This window comes from Phoxinus phoxinus (genome assembly GCF_949152265.1).
Source record: "Phoxinus phoxinus genome assembly, chromosome: 17".
NCBI classification, from domain to species: Eukaryota; Metazoa; Chordata; class Actinopteri; order Cypriniformes; family Leuciscidae; genus Phoxinus; species Phoxinus phoxinus.
Window position 1 is genome coordinate 1405217 of NC_136892.1, and position 25936 is coordinate 1431152.

The 25936-nt window shown below is 38.8% G+C and overlaps 1 protein-coding gene across 15 annotated transcripts in view; it reads right to left on the reverse strand.

The window, feature by feature from the left end:
* tcf7 (transcription factor 7) overlaps positions 1-24797 on the reverse strand; it is an 80889-nt gene extending 56092 nt beyond the window's left edge. For 13 of the 15 annotated variants that reach the window (XM_079585028.1, XM_079585033.1, XM_079585030.1 and 10 more), the window contains exons 1-3: positions 24419-24783; positions 24264-24330; positions 23103-23206 (exon numbers count right to left, since the gene is read on the reverse strand). In XM_079585028.1, coding sequence (XP_079441154.1) covers positions 23103-23206; positions 24264-24330; positions 24419-24607 — 360 coding nt within the window. In that variant the 5' untranslated portion in view covers positions 24608-24783. Of the gene's footprint in view, positions 1-23102; positions 23207-24263; positions 24331-24418 lie in introns of all 15 variants that reach the window. The other 2 variants (XM_079585035.1, XM_079585037.1) reach the window with 2 other exon arrangements.
* Between the last annotated feature and the right edge of the window lie 1139 nt (positions 24798-25936).

Here is a 25936-nt window from a genome sequence, read left to right on the forward strand (position 1 = left end):
ATCCTCCTTATACTTATAAAGGGGGCCTATGATTTCTGCGATAAGGGATCATAATAATTGAATTATTATCAAAACAATTTTGTTTCAGGAATAATACATTTTTCCTCCATGTTTTAGTTTTAACAGTAAAACTTTAACTTCGGTTGACAAACAAGATTGTTCAATTTCACATGAATTACATTAATGCTTTATCCCTTAATTTGATTGCCAGAAAAAAAAAAAAAAAAAAAAAAAATCATAAATGAATAATTTTTAAATAAAATGTATTAGACATAATTTTTTACTGTTAAAATGTAATAAAACCATTAAAATTGAATCCAGGAAACTTAAAACACGGTAACATGGTAAAAAATTAAATGGAATTTGGAAAAAAAATATATATTTCATAGAGCCCTAAACATGTATTTTTTTGTTTGTTAAACTTTCAATAAACTGTAGTTAAATTTTTTATGATTTAAATTAATTAGACATGCTTTTTAATTACTATAATGTAACCATTAAAATGGTGTCCCCCAAAAAATGTTAAATGAAAAAAAAATTTAGAATTTTTTTTTTAAATAAAACTGAATTTAGGAAAAAAACTAAACCGGTTTGCAGAGGTTGTGAAGGTTATACAAGGTAACAATGATTTTTTCAAGAACATTCCTCTTTTATGAATTGTAAGTTTAAAGCATATTAAAAACTCCACATAGACAATAAACAACATTAAAAGCACCATATGATGATTTTTCTTTTATGCCAAAAATCATGAGGATATTAAGATCATGTTCCATGAAGATATTTAGTAAATGTCCTACCGTAAATATATAAAACATGTATTTGTGTGAGTGAATGCAGCACAATCGTGAACATAAATGCACAACTTTAAAGGAGATTTTCTCAATGTTTAAATTTTTTTGCTCCTCAGATTCCAGATTTTCAATAGTTGTATCTCGACCAAATATTGTCCTATCCTAACAAACCACACATCAATGGAGAGATTATTTATTCAGTTTTCAGATTATATATACATCTCAATTAAAAATGTGACTGTGTTTGTGGTCTAGAGTCACATATACACAACATTAAAAGCTGGATTTTCTCCACATCCACGTACACTGATTTGTGAGATCTCTTCACGCGGACGCTGCCGATGTGAACGTGTGGTGTGTTTGATTAAAGGATCTCTGTGAAGATCCACTACAACACCTTCACACATTATTCTCTCCTCAGCGCGCCTCAATTAAAGCCCGGCGTCTATTAGCCTGATCCTGCGCGCTTTAATCTCTCTTCATGTTTTATCGACTGGAGTATTGATTTGATGTTCAGGCTTTCATCTAATGCAGCAGAGGCTCGTGTTACGCGTGTCTTTAACCCTTTCATGTGGAGGAACACATGATCCAAGCCTTCATCTACTGTATATATGACCCTGCACCACAACATTTTGGTCACAATTTAAACAGCTGAATAAATAATCTCTCCATTGATGTGTGGTGTGTTAGGATAGGACAATATTTGGTCGAGACACAACTATTGAAAATCTGCAAAAAAAATCTAAACATTTGAGAAAATCTCCTTTAAAGTTGTGCATTTATGTTCACGATTGTGCTGCATTCACTCACAAAAATACATGTTTTATATATTTACGGTAGGACATTTACTAAATATCTTCATGGAACATGATCTTAATATCCTAATGATTTTTGGCATAAAAGAAAAATGGATCATTTTGACCCATACAGTGTACAGTTGCTATTGCCACAGATATACCCGTGCGGCTCCAGACTGGTGTAGTGATCCAGGGTCACACATGTGACTATAACAGACTTCTGAACTATACACTCACATTTATTCATAAAGCAGACGCTTTTATCCACTGGCGGACAGGAGAAGTTTAGCCATCGCTCAGATCGTATGAGTTCAACTCAACAAGTAGATCCGTCACTTATTCCTCATTATTACCCGGCTCTGTGGAATGCTTGATTCTAATAAAAGCTAATAAAATATTAAAACTCTTATTTAATTATGCCGTCCAGTATCGTGGACTCGCTCTCTCTCGTTTCACACAGATCACAGGAATCAGATCAGAGGAATCAGATCAGAGGAATCAGATCAGAGGAATCAGATCAGAGGAATCAGATCACAGGAATCAGATCAGAGGAATCAGATCAGAGGAATCAGATCAGAGGAATCAGTTCAGAGGAATCAGATCAGAGGAATCAAATCAGAGGAATCAGTTCAGAGGAATCAGATCAGAGGAATCAAATCAGATGAATCAAATGAATCAGATCAGATGAATCAGATCAGAGGAATCAGATCAGAGGAATCAGATCAGAGGAATCAGATCAGAGGAAACAGATCACAGGAATCAAATGAATCAGATCAGATGAATCAGATCAGAGGAATCAGATCAGAGGAATCAGATCAGAGGAATCAGTTCAGAGGAATCAGATCAGAGGAATCAGATCAGAGGAATCAGATCACAGGAATCAGATCAGAGGAATCAGTTCAGAGGAATCAGATCAGAGGAATCAGTTCAGAGGAATCAGATCACAGGAATCAGATCACAGGAATCAGATCACAGGAATCAGATCACAGGAATCAGATCACAGGAATCACAGGAATCAGATCAGAGGAATCAGAGGATCAGAGGAATCAGATCAGAGGAATCAGATCAGAGGAATCAGATCAGAGGAATCAGATCAGAGGAATCAGATCAGAGGAATCAGATCAGAGGAATCAGATCAGAGGAATCAGATCAGAGGAATCAGATCAGAGGAATCAGAGGATCAGAGGAATCAGATCAGAGGAATCAGAGGATCAGAGTAATCAGATCAGAGTAATCAGATCAGAGGAATCAGATCAGAGGAATCAGATCAGCGGAATCAGATCACAGGAATCAGATCACAGGAATCAGATCACAGGAATCAGATCAGAGGAATCAGATCAGAGGAATCAGAGGATCACAGGAATCAGATCAGAGTAATCAAATCAGAGGAATCAGATCAGAGGAATCAGATCAGCGGAATCAGATCACAGGAATCAGATCACAGGAATCAGATCACAGGAATCACAGGAATCAGATCACAGGAATCAGATCACAGGAATCAGATCACAGGAATCAGATCAGATCAGAGGAATCAAATCAGAGGAATCAGATCAGAGGAATCAGATCAGAGGAATCAGAGGATCAGAGGAATCAGATCAGAGGAATCAGATCAGAGGAATCAGATCAGAGGAATCAGATCAGAGGAATCAGAGGATCAGAGGAATCAGATCAGAGGAATCAGATCAGAGGAATCAGAGGATCAGAGGAATCAGATCAGAGGAATCAGATCAGAGGAATCAGAGGATCAGAGTAATCAGATCAGAGTATTCAGATCAGAGGAATCAGATCAGAGGAATCAGAGGATCAGAGGAATCAGATCAGAGGAATCAGATCAGAGTAATCAGAGGATCAGAGTAATCAGATCAGAGTAATCAGATCAGAGTAATCAGATCAGAGGAATCAGATGAATCAGATCAGAGTAATCAGATCAGAGTAATCAGATCACAGGAATCAGATCACAGGAATCAGATCAGAGGAATCAGATGAATCAGATCACAGTAATCAGATCAGAGGAATCAGATCAGAGGAATCAGATCAGAGGATCAGAGGAATCAGATCAGAGGAATCAGATCACAGGAATCAGATCACAGGAATCAGATCACAGGAATCAGATCAGAGGAATCAGATCAGAGGAATCAGATCAGATGAATCAGATCACAGGAATCAGAGGATCAGAGGAATCAGATCAGAGGAATCAGATCAGAGGAATCAGATCAGAGGAATCAGATCAGATGAATCAGATCACAGGAATCAGAGGATCAGAGGAATCAGATCAGAGGAATCAGAGCAGAGGAATCAGATCAGAGGAATCAGATCACAGGAATCAGATCAGAGGAATCGAATCAGATCAGAGGAATCAGATCAGAGGAATCGAATCAGATCAGAGGAATCAGATCAGAGGAATCAGATCAGAGGAATCAGATCAGAGGATCAGATCAGAGGATCAGATCAGAGGAATCAGATCAGATGAATCAGATCAGATGAATCAGATCACAGGAATCAGATCAGAGGAATCAGATCAGATCAGAGGAATCAGATCAGATCAGAGGAATCAGATCAGAGGAATCAGATCAGAGGAATCAGAGGAATCAGATCAGAGGAATCAGATCAGATCAGAGGAATCAGATCAGAGGAATCAGATCAGAGGAATCAGATCAGAGGAATCAGATCAGAAGATCAGATCAGAGGATCAGATCAGAGGAATCAGATCAGAGAAATCAGATCAGAGGAATCAGATCACAGGAATCAGATCAGAGGAATCAGATCACAGGAATCAGATCAGAGGAATCAGATCACAGGAATCAGAGGAATCAGATCAGAGGAATCAGATCAGATCAGAGGAATCAGATCAGAGGAATCAGATCAGAGGATCAGATCAGAGGATCAGATCAGAGAAATCAGATCAGAGGAATCAGATCAGAGGAATCAGATCACAGGAATCAGAGGAATCAGATCAGAGGAATCAGATCAGATCAGAGGAATCAGATCACAGGAATCAGATCAGAGGAATCAGATCACAGGAATCAGAGGAATCAGATCAGAGGAATCAGATCAGAGGAATCAGATCACAGGAATCAGAGGAATCAGATCAGAGGAATCAGATCAGAGGAATCAGATCAGAGGAATCAGATCAGAGGATCAGATCAGAGGATCAGATCAGAGAAATCAGATCAGAGGAATCAGATCAGAGGAATCAGATCACAGGAATCAGATGAATCAGAGGAATCAGATCAGATCAGAGGAATCAGATCACAGGAATCAGATCAGAGGAATCAGATCACAGGAATCAGAGGAATCAGATCAGAGGAATCAGATCAGATCAGAGGAATCAGATCAGAGGAATCAGATCAGAGGATCAGATCAGAGGATCAGATCAGAGAAATCAGATCAGAGGAATCAGATCAGAGGAATCAGATCACAGGAATCAGAGGAATCAGATCAGAGGAATCAGATCAGATCAGAGGAATCAGATCAGAGGATCAGATCAGAGGATCAGATCAGAGAAATCAGATCAGAGAAATCAGATCAGAGGAATCAGATCAGAGAAATCAGATCAGAGAAATCAGATCAGAGGAATCAGATCAGAGGAATCAGATCACAGGAATCAGATCAGAGGAATCAGATCAGATCACAGGAATCAGATCACAGGAATCAGAGGAATCAGATCAGAGGAATCAGATCAGAGGAATCAGATCAGAGGAATCAGATCACATGAATCAGAGGAATCAGATCAGAGGATCAGATCAGAGGAATCAGATCAGATCACAGGAATCAGATCAGAGGAATCAGATCACAGGAATCACAGGAATCAGATCAGAGGAATCAGATCAGATCACAGGAATCAGATCAGAGGAATCAGATCACAGGAATCACAGGAATCAGATCCTCTGCTGTCCTTCCTCCCGCTACAAACACTGAGTCCCATTAGTCCTGTGGTCCTGTGGTCGGCACATTGTCTGATGAGGATTTGTACTGTAAATATGTGGTTTTCTGTGCAAGAAACTGGACCGGCTCTGGATATTCCCTCCCTCTGCGTCCCATAATTCCCCCTGATTCCCGAGCCAGGATCTAATGGAGAGCAGCTCCTGCCGGGACAGCTCTGTCTGACACACACGAGCGCTGAGGAAGACCAGGGTCTCAGTAAAGCCCAGCGGAAACATGGGAAAGAGTCGCATAAAGCACTGCGGACATGAGTTTACCAGCTGGGCTTCCTGTGGGGCGACATCATCCACTGCACACCTAATCTTCCTCATCCTCATAATCATCTTCATCCTCATCAAACTCACATCATCTTCATCCTCATAATCATCTTCCTCAGAATAATCTTCATCCTCAACAAACTCACATTATCTTCATCCTCATAATCAACTTCCTCAGAATAATCTTCATCCTCATCTTCCTCATCTTCTTCCTCATCAAACTCGCATTATCTTCATCCTCATAATCATCTTCCTCAGAATAATCTTCATCTTCCTCATCTTCTTTATCTTCATCCTCATCTTCTTCCTCATCAAGCTCACATCATCTTCATCCTCATAATCATCTTCCTCGGAATAATCTTCATCCTCATCTTCCTCATCTTCTTCCTCATCAAACTCACATCATCTTCATCCTCATAATCATCTTCCTCATCCTCATCTTCTTCATCCTCATCTTCTTCCTCATCAAACTCACATCATCTTCATCCTCATAATCATTTTCCTCAGAATAATCTTCATCCTCATCTTCTTCCTCATCAAACTCACATCATCTTCATCCTCATAATCATCTTCCTCATCCTCATCTTCTTCATCCTCAGAATAATCTTCATCCTCATCTTCCTCATCTTCTTCCTCATCAAACTCACATCATCTTCATCCTCATAATCATCTTCCTCATCCTCATCTTCTTCATCCTCATCTTCTTCCTCATCAAACTCACATCATCTTCATCCTCATAATCATTTTCCTCAGAATAATCTTCATCCTCATCTTCTTCCTCATCAAACTCACATCATCTTCATCCTCATAATCATCTTCCTCATCCTCATCTTCTTCATCCTCATAATCATCTTCATCCTCATCTTCCTCATAATCATCTTCATCCTCATCTTCCCCATAATCATCTTCCTCATAATAATCTTCATCCTCATCATATCCGGACAGGCCGCTAGTCTCTACACCACAAAAAATGATTTTCTGGTTTCTGGTTTCCAGTCTAAATAACTAAAAGTTCCTAAATCAAGATGTCTTTACTAAAGTAGTAAATGCCACAGGATATGATGTCTTGTTTTCTGGGGAAAAATCTGAATGAAGTGAGTTTTTGATTAAAACAAGCAAAGATGTCTGCCAATGGAGTAGGAAAATAATCTTAATTGAAACGGACAAGATAATGTTTCTTTCATTTTGCTTGTTTTAATCAAAAACTCACTTCATTTTATTTATAAACATTTGGGACCAAAAAATGATTGACATTTTTGTCTTTAATTGCTAATGCTCTTTTCACACACACACTGAACACAATGAAGCATTGCTTGGTCACTGGTTGAGCTAAACTGGTATTATCTAATTGTGTAGTTAAATTTACCAGCTGACAGATATTCAACATAATTCACGTGTGAGACAGTCTAACAGAAGATGGACAAAACCTGTCAAATATCAACTCATATTTCACATAATTTATATAATTAAATAATATATAAATATGAGTTCTGCTCATATTTTATTACCGGTTTCTAAACTATAGCGGATAAACTGATGATAATATGAGAAATGTTGAAGGAGTCTGAATAAAGTTTGGTTTGACTGTATAATACATTTGAACTTTGGTTACAATTATTTATGAAAAGATATAGTGCATTAACATATACTATAATGCATTATAAAGTTTTCATAATGTAAGGGCTTTAAGTTAAAAAAAACCCCGATGTTTCACAGGTTTAATGTTATGGGGTTGAAGAAGGTCCTTCTGAATGTAACATCAAACCTTTGGTACATTAATAACTATTTGTAATATTTAGGAATCGGCCAAAATTTCTCAAAAATGTCATGTTTTATTAAATATGTTCTTTAAGTAGAAAGACTGAAATGGTACATGCTTGTAAAATGCTGTTCAATAATCTTTATCTTTGCAAAATCTTATTTTCAGATCTTATTTTTAGTAGTAACCGGATTATAACCCTTACATTTCTAGATATATACATGGCTGCGATTAGTTATAACAACTTAAAATTTGTTGAGATAACTTAAATATCCAACTAAAGTTAACTAAACTTAATATTTTAAGTCAAGCATGAACACAACCTTTGTTAAAGTTGAAACAATGTTGAATTTTAAGTTGTGATAAATAACCGCAGCAATTGTTTTTACAGTGATAGTCTATTCTATTAGAAATGTAAAGGTTATAATCAGGTTACTACTAAAAACTGCACAATTATATAAACTCTATTGAGATTGCACTTCTGTGAGGTAAACTTGAACCTGGCTTTATTAACATCCACTAATGCTGCATTTGGTCTAGTAATATAATATAATGTAGTAAGCCAGTGAAAGTTTCCGTCGTGTCTTCTGTGTTTGTGTTTGCAGGGTTGCTTTGTTTTTCAGGTGAGGAGAGAAGGCTCGGTCTAGTCTCATTTTCCATGGTAAACCACAAGATCTCACCGCACACAACTGTACTCAAACAACCAAACACACACACACACACACACACACACAGCCTTGAGCAAGCGAGGAGGATCTGTCACACACACACACGCCCCCCCACCCTTCACATCCCGGCGCGGCGCGACGGACACTCACAGCCAGGCTTTCCCCGGCGTTCCTCTCATCAGAGCGCTCGGCTGGAAAACATATAATTAAAAGCAGAGTCGGCATAAATTAACGGAGTGCGAGGGTCTGAATCAAACCCAAATACGGTCATATTTTGGCTCTTTAACCCTCAGAACAAGCAGGGACGACTCCGTCTGGGATGATCTCACCCCGCTGTAAATCACACAGGAGATGAACTTCATCTGCCATTAAACAACAGGGAGTCTCTTGGATCTTTCTGAAGCTTCACTTCCACTCGTGAATCACACACACACACACACACACACACACTCCTGAAAATAAAGCTTCTTTACAGGCATCAACTGTTCCATGAAGAGATCCGGGCTTTTTTACGGCTCATATAGTGACCACAAAACCAGTGGGTCAATTTTATGAAATCGAGATGTATACATCACATGAAAGCTGAATAAATAATCTCTCCATTGATGTGTGGTTTGTTAAGATAGGACAAAATTTGGTCGAGACACAACTATTGAAAATCTGCAAAAAATCTAAACTTTGAGAAAATCTCCTTTAAAGTTGTGCATTTATGTTCACGATTGTGCTGCATTCACTCACAAAAATGCATGTTTTATATATTTACGGTAGGACATTTACTGAATATCTTCATGGAACATGATCTTAATATCCTCATGATTTTTGGCATAAAAGAAAAATGGATAATTTTGACCCATACAATGTATAGTTGCTATTGCCACAGATATACCCGTGCGAGTTCTGTGATCCAGGGTCACATATACCGGTAATGTCTGATATAGTGAGAATATGGAGGGAAAAAAGCTTCAACTGAGCAAAAATATGCAATTTGGTGCAGAAATATGGGCAAAAGTAAAGATGAGATTCTGTAAATCAATGAGATATTTATAATAGTGTAGCAGATACTCACATAAAATGCATTGAAATATCAATATCTGCTAATAATGACTTAGTAAGATGATATTTAAATAGTTTAATGATCATTAAATAGTTAACATAATGCAATGCAATACACTGATGATTGAGAGATGAGCAAATAAACCTTCCTCAAAAGCCTGATCATCATATTTGATACTCATGATTTCTCTAAAAAAAAGTATGTCTGGATAATCAGGTAAACCGAAGCTATTCAGTCTGAAATATCAAAGTTATTCTTGCGTTTATTAGACAGCAGAAACACACGAGCTGAAGGAGGACGATTGTACAATTACACTAAAAGACTTTTACTTGATAAAGCAATCTAAAGGCATGTCGTTTTTTCAGTTTTGATCATATTTGAGGCATTAGAAATGTGCAGGCTTTATAGGGTTAACATTTCCATTGCACAAAACGTTTTTTACAGTGGAAAAAGGGTAATTTTCGGTACAATGTTCATTAGATAACATGAACTAACAATACAATACTTACTCAACATTTATTAATCTTAGTTAATATTAATTTAAACTAATACGTTTGTTAACGCACTGTGAACTAACATTAACAGCTGTATTTTTATTAACTAACATTAACAAATATGAATAAATACAGTAACAAATGTATTGCTCATGGTTAGCTCATGTTAGTTAATACATAACTAAATGTATACCTAAAGTGAATGCCGATTTTTCAAATATTCTTCACACTAGGAAGTAGGGCTGTAAACGATTAATCGTGATTAATCGAATCCAAAATAAAAGTTTGTGTTTACATAATATATTTTTGTGTGTATTGTGTATAATTATTTTGTATATATAAATACACACACATGCATGTATATATTTGAGAAATATTTGCATTTATATACTGCATATATATTTGTATATGATTTATATTATATATAAATATAACTATTTTATATATAAATAACACATTTTTCTTAAATATATACATGCATGTGTGTATTTATATATACAAAATAATTATACACAATACACACACATATATTATGTAAACACAAACTTTTATTTTGGATTCGATTAATCGCGATTAATCGTTTACATCCCTACTAGGAAGTGCTTTGCTTCTTTCACAACATTGTCCAACACTCCCTGGTTTTAAAGCTTGATTCCTATGCGTGAGTCGCGTTCGTTCTCGGACCCTAGAAACGCCGGGTCTCCGCGCCTCACTCTCTGGCAGTGAAGCGGTTAAGGAAGAAAAGCTTCGACTGTTTAAAGCCGTTCTCGGCGAGGTGCACCAGGTGCGCCGCGTGGTTACAGCCTCAGTGTTTACTGCTGCCTCCCTTCCGCAGGAGAGCAGCTTCACGCCTTAATCCCTCCACAGCCCCACGCCCACAGCTCCTCCGAGCATCAGATAAGACTCAGACGCAGGGAGACACTCGCGCTCCTCCTCCAGCGGCTCCTGCAGCGTGTGCATGTAGTAAAAGTGCAGATGCACAAATACTCACAGGCATAACCACAGCACACCTTACCTCCACTCTCACTGAGACAGAGAAACCTCGCTGAGATCACCCAGCACAGGATGTTGGATGTATGTCAGCGGCATCACACATACACACACACACACACACACACACACACACACACACACACACACACACACACGCACGCACGCGTGTGCATGCTGACGAAAACAAACGCTTTAAAAGAAGTGCTAAATTCACCATTGTCGTCATGTAGCAACATGATTGAAGAAGCGGGGGTTTCCCTGAAAATCACTCTCATCTTACAAAGAGAGCTACTTTTAAGATTGTCATTATGTTCCTTTTTTCTTTTTCCTCGAGATCCAAGAAGACCTTGTTCTGGGTCCCACAAGCGGAGAGCTATTTTTAGCGGCGAAATGCTTTCCAGTTGGCTTCAGACGATCATAAGAGGGGGAAAAACCGCAGAGAAAACCAGAGCGGGCAGCAGATCTGGGATCTCCCCACTCGTGCCGTGATCAGCGTGTGGCGACGGCCCGGCTGAACTGAACATCTATATTTCCATAAACTGCAGCTGTCGCCGACATCCTCGCTCGTTACGCTCAATATTCCTCAATCCTGCGAGCAACAGCTTCTGAGCGACGCCAAGGTTTTCTGACGGGAAAACAGCCATCCTTCAACAAGCCATCACTATACATGCTTCGTTTTATTATCAAAGATAATGCAATGCCATACAACCGTGAGATTCAGTTCCTCAAAAGCCTGATGATAATCATGAATTTTCCAAAAAATGATGTCTGGATAAACAGGTAAACCGAACTTCCGTCAGTCTAAAATATTACTAACAACATCAAAGTTATTCTTGCGTTCATTTGATAAAATCAGTGCAGATTAGACAGCAGAAACACACGAGCTGAAGGAGGACGATTGTACAAATACACTAAAAGACCTTTACTTGATAAAAGAGTTAGGGACGCACCGATATGAAAAGTTTGGCCGATAACGATAACCGATAACTCTTTATATTTAAAAGCCGATAACCTATATATTGGCCGATAAATCTAAATCCAAGTTTTTCTAGAATTTGTGAGAGCCTGGTTACAGAAACAAAAGTCTCGCCATTAAAATCCATGTCCCAAACACACAATTATAATGTTCTCATTATAATGTTATAGTCTATATGACAGACTTGTGCTGCACGTTGCATTTTACTGTATCATATTTCAAGCATTTCAAAACCATCATGTTGAGCAGTGCGCATCTGAAGAGTCTCAGCTGGAGGAAATAATACATTATTTATCAGCTTTAATATATCGACCAAATCTTCTTACCGGGCTGATAACGATAACATTAAAAATGATCATAAATCGCCCGATACCGATATAGTGGCCGATATATCGTGCATCACTAGTTTTATTATCAAAGATAATGCAATCCAATACAATCATGAGATTCAGTTCCTCAAAAGCCTGATGATCATATTTGATACTCGTGATTTTTCAAAAAAATTATGTCTGGATAATTAAGTAAACCGAAGCTATTCAGTCTGAAATATTACTAACAATATCAAAGTTATGTTTACTAGATAAAATCAGTGCAGATTAGACAGCAGAAACACACGAGCTGAAGGAGGACGATTGTACAATTACACTAAAAGACTTTTACTTGATAAAATATTTAGGGATATGAAAAGTTTGGCTAATAACGATAACCGATAATTCTTTATATTTGAAAGCCGATAACCGATATATTGGCCGATAAATCTTAAATCCAAGTATTTATATAATTTTTGAGAGCCTGGTTACAAAAACAAAAGTCTCACTATGTCCCAAGCAGACAATTATAATTATGTTCTCATTATAATTTTATGTAGCCAGACTTGTGCTAAACTACTTTACTGTATTCCCCTTTTTTGAAGTGATTTCAATCATATTTCAAGCAATTCAAAACCATCATGTTGAACAGTGCGCATCTGAAGAGTCTCAGCAGGAGGAAATAACATTATTTATCGGCTTTAATATATCGACTAAATGTTCTTACCGGGCCGATAACGATAAAATAAAAAATTATCATAAATCGGCCGATATGGTGGCCGATATATTGTGCATCCCTAAAAAGAGTCTAAACGATCAATGATTGTGTTCAGCAGAAGTTAGTGCAGATTATCAAATACGAGCTTTAATACGATGATTAAAGCTGAGATTATGTGTTTCTCAGTATTTCACAGATCAGGACACACTCGAGAGAGCTGGTGTGATAGAGATAGTCATCGTAAAGGAAGTAGGTTAGTCAGCTTTGCCCTTCTCTTTAACCTCTGTCCCAAAACACATGAAAACCAAAACACACACAATAAACAACAGGTGATGATGACAACAGCAAGTGATCCGAGTACCAAGAAACCACACAAACAGCCTTTCATGATAAACGTAACATTAGCGTCTCCTGGTCAATATAACGCCGATGTACAAACGATGCAACAAACGATAAAAAAACCTCAACTACAACTATATAAAAAAGTCTGTATATTATTAGTTGTTTTCGTTGAGCTGATACTCCAGCGTTTGTTCAAAACAAACTATTTTATGTCACACAATGTTATGCAAGTTCCCAGCATGCACTGCAGCTTGAAATGATGTGCTAACTCTTATTAAATATGGCTTCAGTTATGCAGCTGCGGTCACTGTTAGTTAGCTGGTTATGCGTTCAGAGATCATATCTTCACTGAATTAACATCTGTTGATCATCAGTGTGTGTTTAGGAATATGTGCGTCTCAACTGTTGGATTTAATATATTTGCCCATCATGTAGTTCAATGTAAAATAAATTGATTTGAAATGCTAAACACTCTTTATTTGCCTTGGAATAATTTGTATTTATTTAATAGAGTACATGTTACTCATTAGATGTTGTCATTTGTTAGTTGAGTTGAGTTAACTTAAATTGATTGCAACAGGGTTCCTAGTTTTGTTTTTAAGTTAGGGCAACTTTTTGTCAGTGTGAAATCAAACGAACCACACAATATTTACATGATCTACGAACAGACGTAAAACAACATGATCAGTTTGAGATCAATCATCTTAAAGCGACAGCTCACCCAGAAATATAGAAGAACATATGGTAACACTTTATATCAAGTCCATGCTTAAAAATAAGTATAAATGGGGCTATAATTCATTATAAGTAAGTATATTTATAACTCATTAACCTATACTGCATTATAAGAACAGTTATGGTTACATTTATGTTATTTTTATAATTACTTATAAGTCATGCATTTGCTTTTTCAATGTGCATGTTCATCATTCATGTCCATCATGCACTAATAAAGTATAAATGGAGATCGTTCATTATAACTTAAGCATGGTCTTTATAGAAAGTGTTACTGAACATATTTTAAAGGTCCAAAAAAAAAAAAAAGGTTTTGAAACGGGGAGCGAATAACCATATGTTCATCATTACCAAAACTGCAATATTTACACTTCTACATCCACACACACACGTCTGTTTACTCGAGTCTTTAATCTCGCACGCTCACGATCAACAAACGCGAGACGTCACGCTTCACATCTGTGATGTAGCGGTGCGGTTCGTGACGTCACAGACCTGTTGATCTGGGTCTGTTCCGCTCGTAAACGCACAGCCGGCAGGACAGCAGGATCTGGGATCTGGGAGTTGCGGGAGACGCGGAGTGTGTCCCACAGGAGTGTGTGTTCTTCCACAGGGGTCAGCCAACGCCCCCAGCACCCGAATTAGTGCCGGGCCAGACCTACTGGAGCCTCAGCAGCCACAGGGGCGGCACACATGTGTGTGTGATCACACTCGCATCTGATACACATCTACCAGCAGCACTGCCACAGCTGGGTACAGCACACACACACACTCACTCACTCACACACACACTAACCCCTAAACCCACCCATCACACACACACACACACACACACTGACCCAAACCACTAAACCCACCCATCACACACACACACACACACACACACACTGACCCAAACCCCTAAACCTACCCATCACACACACACACACACACTCACTGACCCAACCCCTAAACCTACCCATCACACACACACACACACACACACACACACACTGACCCAAACCCCTAAACCTACCCATCACACACACACACACACACACACACACTGACCCAAACCCCTAAACCTACCCATCACACACACACACACACACTCACTGACCCAACCCCTAAACTTACCCATCACACACACACACACACACACACACACACACACTGACCCAAACCCCTAAACCTACCCATCACACACACACACACACACACACACACACACACTAACCCGACCCCTAAACACACCCATCACACACACACACACACACACACACACACACACACACACACACACACACACACACACACACACACACACACACACACACACACACACACACTGAGCCGTCCCCTAAACACACCTATCACACACACACACACACTGAGCCGACCCCTAAACTTACCCATATCACTCACACACACACTCACACTTACACTAACCCGACCCCTAAACACACCTATCACACACACACACACACACAGAGCCGACCCCTAAACTTACCCATCCATTACACACACACACACTGAACCGTCCCCTAAACTTACCCATCCATTACACACACACACACTGAACCGTCCCCTAAACCCACCCATATCACACACACACACACACACACACTCACACACACACACACACGCACACACACACACACACACACACTGAGCCGTCCCCTAAACCCACCCATCACACACACACACACACACACACACACAGAGCCGACCCCTAAACTTACCCATCCATTACACACACACACACTGAACCGTCCCCTAAACTTACCCATCCATTACACACACACACACTGAACCGTCCCCTAAACCCACCCATATCACACACACACACACACACACACTCACACACACACACACACGCACACACACACACACACACACACTGAGCCGTCCCCTAAACCCACCCATATCACACACACACACACACACACACACACGTACACACACACACACACACACACACTGAGCCGTCCCCTAAACCCACCCATCACACACACACACGTACACACACACACACACTAACCAGACCCCTAAACCCACCCATCACACACACACACACACACACACAGAGACGACCCTTAAACTTACCCATCCATTACACACACACACACTGAACCGACCCCTAAACCCACCCATCACACACACACACTGAGTCGACCCGTAAACCCACACATCACACACACACACATCACACACACACACACACTGAGTCGACCCGTAAACCCACACATCACACACACACACACACACACACACACACACACACACACACACACACTGAGTCGACCCGTAAACCCACCCATCACACACACACAACTTAACATGATGGAAAACTGAGCAATTCACAAATGACCGGACGGATCAAGCTCATCTAGGACACATCGACAGACTCAAAGCAGGACTCGTCCCAATTACCCACGTCCGTTCGCCACTGCAAGCGGGTAAACTGGGATGAATATTACAACATAAAAGTATGTTTACAAGAATTAATATTCAGCAATATTATCGGCTGGATAATGACACTAGCTTTGCAACTTCAACACTATTATTGAGCTGAATAATGGCACTATCGTCTTCTTTACAGCCGCTTTATAGATGAACGATCATTGGTTTCGTCAGTGAAGAACTTGAACACTGGCATTATCCGGTTTATTACTGTGAACCCGCTCGTATAAATCTAGAGTAAGAAGAGATCATTTTGTGCTATAACAACTAGCCTAAATTAGCAAAGGTTTCAATTTATTTCCTTTAACACATTGGCTAGTGCATTGTCAACATCCTACACATGCTAATCTTATAATTACAATTTAAAATGAATACACATTATCATCTTAAAAAGGCCTTATAAAAATATCTTATTCTCCTCATATTCTCCATTGTTGCGGCTCCTCTCTTCCCAGTCTGTCAGTAACGCTCGGTTTACTTCCTGTCTCTATGAAGCCCCTCCTTCTGAAAAGCACACTGTGCTCTGATTGGTTGGCTGGAGCAGTGTGTTGTGATTGGTCGAGCGCTTCGAGTGTGTTTGGGAAATGCCCCGCCCCTTACCATAACCGCCAGTTTAACACACTACTAACACATTAATTATTATAATGAGGAATATTGTGGCGTGTTCGTTCCCGGAAGAAACTCAAGACTACAATGGAGGCGTTTCAGGAGTTCAGAAACACTGACACTGATATAGAGAAGAACTCCCTTTTTCATGATCAAACAGCAACATCACACACTAAAACACTTTTCCCACTTTTTAAAGCAAAACAACCCACAACTACATTGCAAACAAGCCGTGTGGTGATTATTTTCACCAACAGATGGCGCTGCAAGCTACGCTGACTCTATTGGACACGCGCCGCTAATTCATGAAGAACGTAACCTGGACGAGCGCAGAGCACCATTATCGTCAATTACTACACGGCTCTGTGGAATGCTTGATTCTGATTGGTCAATCGCAGCATCTAGCGGTGTATTATTCCCAGATAACAGCGGCTGAGAACAGAAGCTCATCCGGGTCACTGAAGTCATCAGCGCTATACGCTCGCTAGAACGGGTTTTCCTCGTGGAAGTTTTGCGTTTGGTGAGCTAATAAATTATTAAAACTCAGTCAAATCAATATTTTGTGTACAGTTATTTCATTATGCCGTCCAGTATCGTGGACTCGCTCACTCGTTTCATACAAACGCTGCGGCGGCCATTTTGTGACTTTTGTTTTGTTCACTGTTGGATTATACGATACAAACAAACAGGTACGGTTTTAAATCAGTTTAATCTGAAATCAATATCTCTAATCCCCATAATTATTTATGTGTTGAAATGCTGTGTAATAAGTGTATGGCTGTATACCGTATCTCTTAAATGTCGCTAAAACTGTTCTCTCCTCGGAAGACCTAATCAAATATTTCAACTCAGATCAATATTTTGTGTCTAATTATTTACTTACGTGGAAAGTACCCGTGTAATAAGTGTGATAATGTACATCCAGCCGGTTGTTATCTCAGAATAAACCCCGTCAGGCTGAAGAAGACCTGATCCTGATCACCCCGTCAGGGTTTATTCTGAGATAACAACCGGCTGGATGTACATTATCCCTTACTTATCAAAAGAAACAACGTTATTGCTTTCAAGGTAGTAACATACGAACTATTGTTCTACTATGTACTATGTTAAATTACAGTAATAATGTTAGTATGTGCTTTATAACAGGGCCTCAACAGGGTGTGGGATTTTAAACGTCTAAACTAAACAATTACAACTAAACAACACTGGCAACAAATGCATTTGCAGAATACACATACTTTCTGCTTAAAATAAGCCTAAAATGCAAATAAACAAGCAAAAATAAGGATAGTAAGAGTCATTAAAGCACAAACGCAACAAAACATTCAAAAAAGTTTGAATTTCTGTATTCAGAAACAGTTTGTGAAAAATTTAAAAATGAACTAAAATTATAAAATATTTGTTAAATTGTTTTATTTGTAATGTGTTTTTGTAAATTCATAATTTTGATATATTATTGTTTTGAACTGCTTGCTATTTACTATTCATTTTCTTTTCATTGTTTTTTTGTGAGTGCTAAATAATAAAACTAAATGATAATACTTATTAAATGTTATTAATAATATAGGGAACCCACAACAATTAAACAATAAAAACTATATATATATATATATATATATATATATATATATATATATATATATATATATATATATATATATATATATATATATATATATATATATATAAAGATAAATAATAACTGAGCTTTGAGTGATATTTTGAAATAAATAGGAAATAGAAATCTGCTCACCTTACCATAAACTCCATAGTCAACTATTTAAAAAAGAAGCTGTACCTGTTAACCTTCATTATTTAATGTATGTTTGCATACATCCGTCATGAAAAGTTATGACAGCCACTGAAATACATTTTATATTTCAACAACAAATTGAAGTAGAAGCCTTTTTATCAGTGTGTGCAATTTAAAACTCAATTGTAGTGTTGATTACTATATCTAGAAGTAAATCGCAATTGAAATTGGACTAATTTGTTGCTAATCTTAACCTTTATCATCAATGTACCCACTGACAGAGTTCCCCAAACTCGTGGTTCACAAAATAAGATTGTATTACTGAAGAAAAACACCCAAATGACTAATATATATATATAATGATTGTCATCATTTAACAGTCTTTCAGTGACTTTTACAGGACGTCTGGAGAATGGGTCGGGGGAGAACAACTCCACACACACACACACACACACACACCTGGGTGAGAACGAGCCGGATCACCTCTCACACTCATCTACAAGACAAAACACCCGCTCGCATCACACATGCGTCACTCCTGGGACTCGACTCACTGACTGCCAGAAACTTACAGGTTGCCTTGAGGTGGGGGATTTTCTTTCACTTTTTACTGCGTTTCACTTTTAGTGGTGGGCTGATTCATTAAGAGAGAGTCTTGACGACAAGACGTACAGTAGCACAAACACCAATATGAAACTCAAACTGATAAACTCAGAAAGAAATCTTCAGACTGTGAGTGGTATGAAGAAGTGGGAGTCTTCAAATAAATCCTGCTTTGCTTATGAATCCTTTGGACTAATTTTTTCTGCGCTTTATTAAAGGTGACTGAAGTGATGCCACAGAAAATAAGTTTCCTGATAAGACAATTGGTCGAATTAACACAGAGACACAATGTCCAACATCAAATCAACATGATTACTTAAAATGATAACTATAAAAAATGTTGGTCTGGATTCAGGCACAGAAACTGCACTCGTTAAAATGACAAATTACTGACTTTTAGCTTCTGACCAACGCTGTATCTCGATACTAGTTTTAGTGCTGCATTCGACACTATAGATTATAAAATACTCTTAGATCAACTAGAAAATTACACTGGTATTCAGCGACAGGCATTAATCCTATTAGACTGTTATCATTTTGTCTATTTAAACGGGGAAAAATCTAAGAAAATGTCAGTAAATTATGGAGTGCCACAAGGGTCTGTTTTAGGCCCTTCGCTATTTAATATATATTTGCTGCTTGCTTGGTGATATTATAAGAAAACATGGAATTAGTTTCCACTGTTATGCCAATTATATTAAGTTATACATCAGTCTGGAGCTCAAACAAAACCTCTCAATGTGATAAACTCAGACTGTGGGTGATATGAAGACGTATGAGTCTTCAAATAAATACTTTTGATTCGTTCTGACTAATTTTTCTGCACTTTATTAAAGGTGGTGAAGACTGTCGTCACTGAATGTAAGCACAGAAAATACACTTTCTGACAAGACAATTGGTTGAATAAAAAAAATAATCAAAGATAACGTCAGTATTTTAGGCCCTCTGCTATTTGGACGCTTGGTAATATTAAAAGAAAACATGGGATTAGTTTTCACTCTTATGTCGATGATACTTTGGAGCTCAAACAAAACCTCTCACCTCTAAACTCATAATAGTGATAAACTGTGGGTGATATGAGTCTTCAAATAAATACTTTTGACTCATTTGGACTAATTTTTCTGTCGTCACCGAAAGGAAGCACAGAAAGACAGAGTCTGTATCTCAATACTAGTTTTAGACAAGGGTCTGTTTTAGGCCCTCTGCTATTTTCAATATATATGCTTTATTTTATTATTTTCTATTATATTCTATTATTTTCCTGTTATCAATGTAAAGCTGCTTTGAAACAATCTGTATTGTAAATAAAGGAGACTTGACTTACTAATATTACAAGAAAACATGGGATTATGTCGATGATACTCAGTTAAACCTCTCAATGTGATTAACTCAGACTGTGGGTGATATGAAGACGTATGAGTCTTCAAATAAATCCTTTTGACTCATTTGGACTAATTTTTGTTGTTGTTACCAAAATAGAAGCACAGAAAATACATTTCCTGACAAGACAATAGATCAAATCAACACAGAGACACACCGTCCTCGTTTTCGAACCCCGAAACCCTGTCCAGTCGCTGAGGCCGCTGCATCATCTGCCTCACACCTTGATAAAGTCTTCTTCATCTGAGAAGAATTTGCTCGACAGCCCTGACTTCAGGCGCTCGACATGTTTGAGCACGGCTCCGAGACGACTTAAACACCTGTCCTCTCTCTCTCTCCCTCTCTCTCTCTCTCTCTCTCACACACACACACACACAGACACGACCACACCAATAATTACAGCTATAAACACCTGAGGGAATCCGACGGGTTTTGATAGTTTCCCAAATATTTCCGGCTCCATAAATAACTCTGCAGATTCGTCCGCAGGCGCTCGGCTTCAAAGACCAAGGCCACACGGGCTCTCTTATCAATATTTGTATTTTAATACGAAGTCGGAGTGATTTAACCTCCGGCTGAAGGAGATCTGAGCTTTGCGCTTCACGCACGCTTGCGACACGCGGCCATTGTGCCTTGAGTTTTCAGACCTACAACTTGTGCAAGCTTTCCAACGGCACATTGTGTCCGTATTGAAGTGGCAGAATGGGTTAAAGAGCTTTTTTCTTAAAGAGGGTGTAATCCAGAGTCTGTTCACTTATCGCCGTCAGTCAGAGCTGCTCTGGATGGATTACGACACAAAGCCAGTGTTCGTCTATTGTTTACTCCAAGAACAAGCGCTGAGCTTCGACTTCCAGCGATCGCCAACACTCAGAGTTTAACTGTCAACCCAACAATCCCCGATGGTCGTGTAAAATCAGCAGCTTAGCTGTGCATTGTGGGTAAAGAGCTTGAATCAAGAACACAAACATCACTTATAATCTTCACTTTTTTTGGCACTGAGAAAAATCCTTGAATTTGGAAGACCTTACAGTTTTGCTTTACAGAGGAAAATCACTTGAATTCAGATGGGACTGACGAAAAGAGCGTTAATCTAATATAAAAAAGCACTAGTTGTGGCATAAACACGAATCATAACAACGTTTCCCGTACATGACGTCCTTGAACATTCATATCGACTCACTGAACAGCGTTTAAAGTTGAGAAAAACCTGGAAGACACTTCAAAAACGTAATTTCACAGCTATACGGGACTTTCACAAAGTCTTATCATCATCATTATCATTCCTACATGTGCTTTCATGAAGACACAGTCGGGGTTTTGTGTGCAAAATAAGCGCAAGACACAGAACTGATCAAGAACTGGTGCAATTACAGGCTTATAACTACACTTTAGGTGCGTTTCATAAGAAACCTTTTCAAGAGCTTCAATCTGGACTTACTGTACACGTGTTTGTCTTCACAAACACACTATATCCAACATGGCGAAAGACTTCAGACAAGTGACAAGAAAGATAATGATGTCATGCTACATCATTATCAAATCCGTTAATTTACGGTCGACGGCATCAAGGTTCGCACACATGCACTCAAACACAATTAGTTATGCAATGAATTACAGAACCACGTCCCAATAATACAATGACAAACACGAACGTGTGCATCACGACACTAAAACTTCCTGAGAAGTGCATGCATTGCTGTAAGTTTGAACAGATCTAAGGCAATGTGTGAATGTCTACAGAGCTTAAAGGGACAGTTCACCCAAACAATTATAGATATACAAACCTGTATGAGATATTTTGGGCACCATTGGTACCCCACAATTGTTTGATTACCCATATTCTTCAAGATATCTTTTTTTGTGTTCAACAGAAGAAAGAAACTCGAACTGGTTTAAAACAACCCGAGGGTGAGTAAATTATATATTTTTTGGGGTGTACTGTCCCTTTAAGATAAAAGCACAAATAGATATTCATCAATGACTTAAAGAACCACGTCCCAATAATACAATTTGACAAACACAAAAGTGTGCATCACGACACCAAACCTTCACATGCATTGCTGTAAGTTTGAACAGATCTAAAGCAATGTGAACGTACTGAGCTTAAAGGGACAGTTCACCCCAAAAAATGTGTATTTATTCACCCTCATGTTGTTCCAAACCTGCATGAGATATTTTGGACACCATTGACTTCCATACAATGAAAGAAAATACTACGGAAGTCAATGGTACTTCTTCCAAAACATCTTCCTTTGTGTTCAACAGAAGAAAGAAACAACCCGAGGGTGAGTAAATGATTCATTTTTTGTGTGTGTGTGTGTGTGTGTGTGTGTGTGTGTGTGTACTGTCCCTTTAAGATTCGCATCAAAGGAATGGATGGAGTGGGCTTCTCTTCTTCTAGTGTAATTACAGGCCTGTCTTCAGCTGTTCCCACACACACACACACCTGGACTCGAGTCATCGAATCCTAACGGAAGAACTTACGGCGGGAGAGACGGGTCCGTTCGGGAGGTACGGCTCGGGAAGCATCAGGAACGGGTATCCGGAGTACGACGCCTTGTACATCCCACCATCGTGATGCTTGTGCCCTGCAGAAAACCAGAGCGAGAGCGGCCGTAAATCTCGGAACTTGTGAAAACTACGTCTTTATAACGTACAGAAACCGTCTGGTGTTGTACACCGCTGTTGTAAAACACATAACGATGATCAATCACAGATTCTCTTCAAAGCGGTTTCGGTTCGAAAACACAAATAACGGAAATAGATCAAACGTGTTTTGCGATAGACCAATGAGTCAACGGCGTGTTCACTGATGCGGATTTCAGGTTTTCCCCAAGAAAAGTCCATCGGTTGCGTATCAGACCGAGGCGAAAGTTTTGAATTTTCCCAATTTAAGACGCTTTAAATCAAGATGGAGATTAAAAAACTATTTTTGTTAATTTATGCACTTTTTACAGCAAGTTACCTTGCTGCCTTAAAATTTTGAGTTCGTTGTAATTACAATGAAGAATAATGGTTTAATAAAAAGAAAATCTAAATAGTGTGTTATCTTCACACATTAGTTATCCAAGTTGATTTGACAAAAGATAAAAAGTTGTGATAACAAATCATGAAAATATTTTTTTACAGTGTGCATCGCTTTTCCAAACAAGAAACGTCGTCAGATTTTAGCACATTTCCGGACACAATTCTGTCTCTGAAAGCCACACGCACAGATTTGTGTAAATAAGGTCATTCACACACACGTAGTCACGTACACACACACACATGCACACACACAACAAACAAAAACAAGTTTCTGTCTGTGTGTGTGTGTGTGTGTGTGTGTATGACCATATTTACACAAATCTGTGCATGTGGCTTTTAGAGACAGAATTGTGTATACTGTGTGTCTAAGTGCGTGAGTGTGCTTGTGTGTGTGTTTGAGAATGTATGTGTGTGAGAGTGTCTAAGTGAGTATGTGAGTTTGTGTGTGTGAGAGTGTGTGTGTGTGTGTGTTTGTGTGTGTGAGAAAGTGAGTGTTAGAGTGTATAGCGTGTGAATAGTGTGTGTATAGTGTGTGAGTGTCTAAGTGTGTGTCTCTAAGTGTGTGTATAGCGTGTGTATAGCGTGTGAGTAGTGTGTGTATAGTGTGTGAAGTCTCACCGTCGTCCAGATGTTCTCGTTTATCAGTGTAGATCCTCTGATCCTCCTGCTGTCCTCTTCTGATCACCTGCGCATTACAAACACACTTTATTTCACTCACACGAACATCATCATCCACAGCACACGCGCGCGCGCACACACACACACACACTTACGGCAGGGTGTGTGTTGCTCTGGCTGATCTCGGACTCGTTGACCAGAGATGACTTGAGGTCGGCCAGGTCTCTCTCCGTGAACGCGCTCTCGCGGATCTTCTCCTCGTGATCTCCTCCTTCATCTTTAAACGCGATCATCTCATCATTCGCCCCGAGATCGTCTCCTCCTCCGCCGTTCAGCTGCGGCATACTGTCCTCGACCAGACAACTTTACTAATCTACTTCTGAGTGTTGTTGTCGCCGTTGTTCTGCGCGCTCGGATGAGCGTCTGAGACCCGCGCGAGAGAGGAAAACTTCTGTGTGCTGTGACGAGCCGCGCGCGACTTGAAAGTAACAAACAGTCGCGCTTTAGAACAGCGAAGATCAAAGAGAGCGACGCGTGATTGACAGCTGAAATGAGCCGAAGGGGGGGGAGGCTCTTAAAGGGACACGACACTTTTAAATTTCAGGGCTTTTTTGATGGAGATGGTAGCAAACTATTAAACACACACACGAATAAAATGCACACAAAACGCATTTAAAGAGGGATGTATGTGATAAATACTTTAGACCATTCCAATTATTATGGGTTTCGCTTCACTGAAATATACAGTGAGAATTGATTGGGGTAAGATGAGCCAGAATGAACCCATCATCAAAGAGTTTAGTGTGTTTTTAGCGATCGAGAAATAAACCAAGAGAAAGAGCTCCAGTTTTCCTGAAGGTAGAAGAGATTTTCTCTGTTAAATACACTAAAAAATGCTGGGTTGTTTTAACCCAATTTTGGGTCAAATATGGACAAACCCAGCCATTGGGTTACATTTTTTAATTGCATTTTTGATCCAAAGTTTGGGTTTGTCCATATTTGACCCAAAATTGGGTTAAAACAACCCAGCATATTTTAGAGTGCATGGTTTATTGGCATAGCATATTTTTGTATGTTCATATTGGCAAAGTATTAATAAAAAGTCAACAACATTTTCACAATATTTTTCTTTCATTTATTTCATTATAATATTATAAATATAATTTTAGAAGACATATGTAATATAAACATATTCTGAATGTATTGAAACTGTATATGAACACTAAACCTGTTTTTACCCAATACAACTAATTATAAATTACTTGGCATAAATATATGTTATATTAATGGCATATTAATAATGGCATAAATATATGTTCTGGAAAAGTATGAAGTTGTTTATGAAACAGTGATTGTGCATGACTTATCTTTAGTTTTCAGTGTTGAGTTTTAATGGGAATAATAATATTAATAACGATGGCTTCCTTCATTCCTGCGCATGCTGCGCAATAATATCCGAGTACACTTACTGTCATGATCTACAGCTGGGAATAAGAATTAAATACAAACAAAAATGTGTCTGGTATTTGCATAAGGCTGCATATTTATACAATATCTTCCATGCATATTAATAAATGGATTAAAAATGGCCTGTTTAATGCATGCAAATCTAAATTATAAATGAGAGCTTGTTTATTTGCCTTGATTAAATATAGACAGCTGCGCATCACGGA